This window comes from Physeter macrocephalus, chromosome 7 (assembly GCF_002837175.3).
Source record: "Physeter macrocephalus isolate SW-GA chromosome 7, ASM283717v5, whole genome shotgun sequence".
Taxonomy (NCBI): Eukaryota; Metazoa; Chordata; class Mammalia; order Artiodactyla; family Physeteridae; genus Physeter; species Physeter macrocephalus.
Window position 1 is genome coordinate 68908115 of NC_041220.1, and position 8359 is coordinate 68916473.

At 37.9% G+C, this 8359-nt stretch overlaps 1 protein-coding gene across 3 annotated transcripts in view; it reads left to right on the forward strand.

The window, feature by feature from the left end:
- The window catches only part of ANXA3 (annexin A3), a 54827-nt gene extending 47258 nt beyond the window's left edge, over positions 1-7569 (forward strand). For all 3 annotated transcript variants that reach the window (XM_007107188.4, XM_007107187.4, XM_007107190.4), the window contains 3 exons: positions 1247-1305; positions 3448-3570; positions 7167-7569. In XM_007107188.4, the coding sequence (XP_007107250.1) occupies positions 1247-1305; positions 3448-3570; positions 7167-7226 (242 nt within the window). In that variant the 3' untranslated portion in view covers positions 7227-7569. The remainder of the gene's footprint in view (positions 1-1246; positions 1306-3447; positions 3571-7166) is intronic.
- Positions 7570-8359: the final 790 nt, after the last annotated feature.

Genomic DNA, 8359 nt, shown 5'->3' on the forward strand with positions numbered 1-8359 from the left:
CCTGCGCGCCCGGAGCCTGTGCTCCGCGACGGGAGAGGCCACAGCAGTGAGAGGCCCGCGTACCGCAAAAAAAAAAAAAAAAAAAAAAGAACATAAAGCGGAGAACAAGGTAAAGGGTTATGAAAACAAAGGATTCTCTGCATTTAATCTGGGGTGAGGGAGATGATTGAAAAGCTTAATAGCTTAAAAGTGGGCATAAAACTTTCAATCAAATGATTAAGCCTTGCTGAATATAAGTTTGAGAAAAAAATAGGTAATATCAATTTGCATCCTTGATTTCTTCTCAGACAGCTTCAAATCTATAACTGTTTTCATGTTTGTCCCAGATTCCATGTTTCTAATATATTTCTCTTTCTGTTTCCCTTAAATCACTTACCCAAAAGGCTTTTTAGCTTTCCTCAAGAGAGTCTGAAAGGCATCATGAGAAAGTCACTATTCTTGTTCTGTTCTCCAAAATTCATTATAAAATTCATTCACTTTTGGTCAGATTCCTACCTAGAGATCAGATTTAAGATGATAAAGATAATTGTGTTGCAATAAATAGATTTATTCCCTACAGACTTTTCTAGTCCTGGCTGTTTTCACTTTACTTAAAGGATAATTAATTTGTTTATGTTTTTGCCTATTATCTTTTTCTTATTCTGCTTTACTTGTTATTTCAAAATAAAGAATTGAAAGATTGTAGTATTTTTTTGATGACTGAATTTAGATTATAGTTGCTGGTTCTAATGTAATTAATCAACCTATAAATTCTAATCCAGTCATTTAAGAGAAAATCTTTCCATTGGAAAAACTGGTTTTAAACTGAGCTGCAGTGCCCCTGCTTACCTAATGAGTTATTTTGGAGCAACACCTCTGCAGTCTTTAGACCCAAGCTATTCATCAGTAGTCAAAGATGCTAGAAAAGGAGCAGTGGTACACCCTAGGGAGTTATCAATGTAAGCGTAGGTGTTGGTGTGTCTGGGATCTGGAAATGAGTCAGCGGCTGTGAGAGTTTCTTTGGCAGGTAATTTTATTTTCCCTGTGGCTAAGGGTAATTACTGTGCTAAAGTTCCATGCAAATATGACATTATAAGGCTTTGAAATTCAGGTTAAGCATTCATTCACTCTTTCATTCTAAACAAAAACCAGGAGTGGGGAGGAGAGTGGTATGGTTACTTAAAAAAAATTTTTTTAAACGTATTACTGTAGATTAACTCAATTTCTATTAAATGAAACTGAACATTACTTTGCTTTTTTATCACAGTCTGTTGCGCAAGGAACACGCCTGCCTTTTTAGCTAGAAGACTGCACCAAGCTTTGAAGGTTGGTCTGGAAATTTCATATATATTCTTAACTTCTCTCAAGGAGAATGTAAAAATATTGCTTAATGTTGATGGAATTTCGTATTTCTTTTCCACCTTGATGAGTTCTCTTTTGTAGCTAATGTGTCTACTAATTTGGCTCATTGGTTGCTAATGAGTATCCTAATCATTATAGACGTAGGTACACTGAAGTGTTGAGTAAATCATTTCCCCCACTTCACAGTAATGCGGGCAGTCAACTTGTTTTAGGATGACAGACCTCCAGCGTGAGCCAGTAGCCTCTCAAGCTGCCTTACTTAAACCAAACTGAGTCAGCAGCCTTTCATGATACAGAAACCCTGTGTTTTCTCGTCCGCTGCCGCTGCTAGATGGGGAGCTCCAGGAATCTGTTCAGGAGGTTTTCTTGCTCTTGTGTGTCTTTAGACCCTCACACTGAGCCTGGCACATAGAAGATGCTTACTTCAGTTTCTTCCTGGACATTTCCTGTGGAAGTCCATGTACTCCTACAAAGCTGTGTCCAAAGTAAACACATCATTTTCCTCACCTCACCTTCCACCCCAATCTTGCTCTCCATCCTGCATTCAGTCATCTCAGTGGATAACCCCAACAGGAGCTAGCCTTGCCCAACTCGCCGAAGTTATACCTTTCCTCCCCAGCCTTGTTCCCTACGCATCAGCCACATCGGCCTTCTTTCTGTTTCTTGACTATGCTGAGCCTCTTCCCATGTCAGGGTCTTTGCATGTGTCGTCCTCTCTCCTCCAGGTCTGCCTATGGCTGTCTCCTTCTCATCTCTGAGGTCTCAGCTCAAATGTCACCTCCTGGGAGAGATCTTCCCTCACTACACCGGTCAGCTGGCTTCCTTTCACTCACACTCCATCCCATCATTCTTATTACCATGTACTTGAGCAACTTGTTCATTGTCTTTACTGCCCATCTCCATCTATTAGAACGTAAACTGCATGAGAACAGAGATATCATCTGTGTTGTTCACTACCGCACGCACAGCACATGGTACAATGTCTGGCACATAGGAGGTGCTCAATAAGCATTTGTTGAATGAATGAATAAATGCATAGTGTCAATATTCACCTAACTGTTCAGTGAGAAATGTTACACTTCCCTCTCCTTCATTCTCCTCAAATGATATATCATTAAGTTTTGTCAATCAACCTTTATGAGCATCTCTTCAATCTATCCATTTTCTCCATCCCTACTGCCATTATTCTAGGTCAGGGCATCATCATCATCGTCTCTCTGTCTCTGTCTCTCTGTCTCTGTCTGTCTGTCTCTGTCTCTCTCTGTCTCTGTCTCTCTGTGTCTGTCTCTGTCTCTCTGTCTCTGTCTGTCTCTGTCTCTCTGTCTCTCCCCTTCTCTCTCTCATTATGTAATCATCTCTGGATGGGTCCCAAAGCTTCTAGTCTTATTCTGTTATCTTCATCCCACTCTTGCCCTGCAGTCCATTCTTCTTCATACTGTTGCTGTCAAAGGAATTTTCTGAAACCACAAATCTGATCTGATCTCAACACTCTCATGTTTAACAGATTGCAGTAGTTCTTCACACTTGGGATAAAGTCGAATTTCATTTCACGGTTTACAAAGTCTGGCCTTTCTAGACACATTTCTTGCTGTTCCTTCTTATTATTTATGTTCTTGCCCTAAACCATCACACACGCTGTTTCCTGTATAGGAACACTTTTTTTCCTCTCTGTAAGAACTCCATTCCTTCTTCCCCTGGCTGATTATTTAGGCCCCAGCTTAAATACCACTTTCTCAAACAGACCTTGCCTAATCTTTGATCTATCTTAGGCCTCCAGAGCATATGCTCGCATAGTACCCAGTAGTTCCCATATGTCAGGTTTTATTGTAATGGCCCATTTTCTCGCCTGTATGCTTTACAAAATTGAAAGTTTAACCGAGGCATCTCATCTCTGTTCTCAGCATTTGACGATGCGATGGCACAGAGAAAGTGCTCAATAAATATTTCTTGAATAAATAAATGATGATGTTTGATGAAAAATGAGTGAAGGAGAGTCACTGTGGTTGAATAGTTTGTGTACCATTGTCTATGTCCTGTAAATATAGTTCTATATGTTGTTTTGTGAGCAATGAGATTGGTATTGTGGACACTTGCATTTCTCAACAGGGTGCTGGGACTGATGAGTTTACTCTGAACCGAATAATGGTTTCCAGATCAGAAATTGACCTTTTGGACATTCGAGCAGAGTTTAAGAAGCAGTATGGCTATTCCCTACATTCAGCAATTAAAGTAAGTCTCTTCTTAAAAATAGCAAAACATATCATGCCTCTCTCTACCCATCCGTTTTCCCTTATAATTCTCAAAACATGGAGATATGTGACTTAGGTTTTTCTCTCTCTTGTCAGTGTGTAAATGTGTTTCCTGAGTTTAAAAGAGTAATAACAAAATATCCCTTAAAGACAGTGATTATTTTTCAGCTCTAAAATCCCAGGCACATAAAAGACACTCAACATTTTTTTCAGGTTTAGTGGCCACTAATTTTTCTTCTTTTGTGAATTGCATATGCAAGTTGCTTACCTATTTTTTATATTGCAGTATTTTAATTTATTTCAGTTTTTCTTTCTGACAATAGAAGAAAAGTATGTATTTTAAATTTCTTCTTTGTTTGACTCAAAAGATAACATCATTTTGCACCTTGGAGTTCTCTTTATTTCAGGATATAGGAAGCTTTCTCATTCTTTTTAACAGCTGCATATCATTCCATTATTTGTATATTTGTACCTACCACATCAACAGATGTTTCAGGTTTCTTGGTATTATAAACAACGCTGCAATACGCATATACAATTTCATAAGGTACAAGTGTATCTGAGGGATAAGTTCTCATGAGTTGGTAGGATTGCTGAGACAGATGTAAATATATCCATAATTTTGGTAAATTGGTAAATATTACCAATTGACTTCCACTGCACCTCAGTTAGTCAACTAGATTCATTCACCAAAATCGTTTTTGTTTTTTGGGTTTTTTTTTTTTTTTAATGAGAGCTGTTGTTTTTGCACTAAACCTTTGCAGGAAAAGATGCATGCCTAAGTTGAAATAGAAAACTTATTCAAAAAGGCAGCTGTCGGGCTGTGCCCGGGGCTTAGCACAGATTTCATCAACTGCTCACACTCAACGAAATTTGAATCGATCTGACACATTACAGTAGTTTCAGTCAACAGAGAAAGATACAGTAACGTTAACCAAATTGTTTTTACCAAGGCAGAAAAGGAGAGGCATACGTTTTATAAAGATTGCCAGTAACAAGGTTGAAACACGAAGAAAGCCTTCAGTTCACCCTTGGCAAACTAGGAAATTCAGTTAACTGGTAGCTCTCCCTGCCCCCCTCCATGGTCTGGGTAATTGAGGCTTATTGTATTAGGAAACATTTAAGCAACGTGTATCTTGACAGAAAAGAAAAATCCATTGCTGCAGAGTTCAGTGTGTATTTTAAAATTATTTAAGGTTTCTTCACTTCTGTCACCTAACATACATTATCAAGTAATCTTATTACGTCTTCAAGACTGATGAATAGGATGTTTTCAGTGGTTAAAATTCTGTAATTCAGGAGCTAGAGTTCCATTTTGTGTATCATCCCAGACTTGGGTTCCTCTTCCTTTCACCTTTAATTTAGACATTTCTCTGCTCATTAACACCTTTCTCAAATGATGACTGGAGGGGAGGAGAAGAGGAAGAGAGCAGAGGAGAACAAATCTGTATTTCTTATTACTTAATAATAGGATCTTAATTTAAAAATTGGATGAAATTACAGTTTTTGGTAGATTTCCGTTATCAACAAGTTGAGTACCTATTTAATAAATAGCATAATTCCAGGGTCTTTAAAGGAAAATATAATCGCTACCCTCAATTAATTCATAATCTATGTGGAGACTGAGGTGGGCATAAATAAAACAATTACAAGATAATAATATGAGTTACCACAGTATTCTGCCTAATAATATTTCATATTGATAGTACATACTAAAATGTGAGATTATAAATGCAAAGAATTTTTTTTTAAAAAAGAGAGAATAAAGTGGCTGACATAAAGAAATAATATGAAACAACACACAGTTAAATACTAGATTATGGGGTACAGAGGACAGTAGTATAGGAACTGAGAGTAAAAGATGTTTGGGATTAGATAGGGAATATTTCTTAGGAAATGGGTCTTGAGCTTTCCTTTCAGGTGAATAAGCATGTGTTAAGTGCCTCGTATGAGCCAGGTGCTATGCTGGTCATTAGGGTCTCAAAGGGGAATGCTCTAGAAACATACATATGATGAGAAGTAGGAGGATAAGAATTAATGAGGCACTTGATTGATTAGGAGTCTACCTTGGGAATACGGGAAAAATAAAATGTGAGTGGCAGTATGCATTCAGTTGAAAGGAAGACTTGAGATCACAGAATTCGTATTCCATTCATTCCGTTTAAAATATTTACTGAATGTATATTATGTGCCAGGTTCAGGATTATAATTATAAGTAAAGAAAAAAGTTTTCTGTCCTTATGGAATTAGAAATAAATGTAAAATTACAACCATGTTCAATGTAAAGGAGATTGTGCTATAAGATCACATAAAAGGAGGATTTGACCTATAGAAAGGTTATGATTCAGATCTAAAAATGACTAGACTTAACAAGGCGAAGGCTGTGGGGGTCAGAGGTCAGCAGAGCCTTCTAACAAAAGGAATTGCAAGTGGAAAGACCTCGTGGTGGAGGAAACATTAATGAAAATTGAGGCTGGCGGGACCAGATCATTCAGGACTTTTTCTGACAATGTCTAAGGATTATGTCTTGCTTAAGAGCGATGGGAGGCCACTGAAGTGTTTAAATTTTAAGCACGTAGTGTCATGACCAGAAGTACATTTAGAAAAGATCCCTGTGTCTGTGGAGAATGAATTGGACGTAAGATAGAAGGTATGTGGGGTGATGAGTTACTATATTAGTCATATTAGAGTAGCTCTGACTGTAACACAAAATAGTGATGCAAAGCTACTAGTAATACAAAGGGAGGAAAGAGCAAAGACTCAAAAGATATTTAGGAGTTAAAACTTAAGGGACTTGGTATGACATCTTGGTGTGAGGAGAAAGGAAGGGAAGGAGTCGAGGATGACTCCCAGGTTTCTAACTCCCAGACTCATAACAAACATGGCATCTTGTACTGTAAGCCTCAATCTCACCTGGTATCTTTTCTGAACCAAGATCTTTTTTGGCTAGCCTAGGGGAGAGGAACTGGGAAACATACTCTGTGTGGATGTAGTTCATTGCACTTTCTTAAGTCAGGAAGTATAGTTTGATGTTAAGGAGCCAGGTTAACTGGGTTCGAATCCTCCCTCTGCATTTATTCTATATAGTTTGGGGCAAATTTCCCAACCTCTGTTTTTCTCGTTTTACTTATCTGTTAGGTGGAGCTACTATGGTATCTACTGTACAGAGTTATTATAAGGGCTAAAGTAGTTAACCCTTAGAAGAGCAAGTGTTTGATAAATACTAATATAAATATTATTAAAACTATAATTTTCTAAAGTTTTGTGAGAAAAATAGGATTATGTAATATTAGGTAATTGATGCACCCATTTTTTTAAAACCCAAATTGAAATTTAATTGCAGTATATCAGGAAGAATTTAAGCATCATATATTATAAAGAAGATGCTAGGCTGGAACAGGATTACACTCAGGCGTGAATGGATGATGGAATTACAGGTGCATTTCACTAAATGGTACAGGTCAGGAGGCTTACACGCCAGTGAATCCCCTAGTGCTGTGCGATTTGATTCATTCATGGCCCCCTCATTATTTACGCCATGTCTGTCCTTCTCTCCATTGGTCCTGTTTCTTGCAGTCGGATACTTCTGGAGACTATGCAATCACACTCGTAAAGATCTGTGGAGGAGATGACTGAGTCAAGAATGTCATTTCTAAAGGCTGCCTGCTCCCATGACGGACTTTTCCCACAGCTCTAATTACTTCTTTCTCGCAGTATTTACAAGTACAAGCAAGTGTCAAGAGCAAACTGTTTTCCTAACAGAACTTTTCACTGTTCCATAATAATAACAACAAAAAAGTGATTATTATCGTAGAATATCTCATCATAATGTAGCCATTGTTAAATGAAATTTTTAAATGATATTAAGGATCAGCTAATACTATCCAAATTATATTTCTGCTTTGGAAGTGAGACTCTTTGTACAGTTCTAAAACATTAAATGCAAAACAGTGTAATACAAGTTCTTGCCTCTGTAAAAGGGAATCGGTTTGTTGTTATCATCAACCAGCATTGTTTGGTACCTGGCACCGACAACTAATGATATTTTTCTGACAATGTCTAAGGATTATGTCTTGCTTAAGAGCGATGGGAGGCCACTGAAGTGTTTAAATTTTAAGCACGTAGTGTCATGACCAGAAGTACATTTAGAAAAGATCCCTGTGTCTGTGGAGAATGAATTGGACGTAAGATAGAAGGTATGTGGGGTGATGAGTTACTATATTAGTCATATTAGAGTAGCTCTGACTGTAACACAAAATAGTGATGCAAAGCTACTAGTAATACAAAGGGAGGAAAGAGCAAAGACTCAAAAGATATTTAGGAGTTAAAACTTAAGGGACTTGGTATGACATCTTGGTGTGAGGAGAAAGGAAGGGAAGGAGTCGAGGATGACTCCCAGGTTTCTAACTCCCAGACTCATAACAAACATGGCATCTTGTACTGTAAGCCTCAATCTCACCTGGTATCTTTTCTGAACCAAGATCTTTTTTGGCTAGCCTAGGGGAGAGGAACTGGGAAACATACTCTGTGTGGATGTAGTTCATTGCACTTTCTTAAGTCAGGAAGTATAGTTTGATGTTAAGGAGCCAGGTTAACTGGGTTCGAATCCTCCCTCTGCATTTATTCTATATAGTTTGGGGCAAATTTCCCAACCTCTGTTTTTCTCGTTTTACTTATCTGTTAGGTGGAGCTACTATGGTATCTACTGTACAGAGTTATTATAAGGGCTAAAGTAGTTAACCCTTAGAAGAGCAAGTGTTTGATAAATA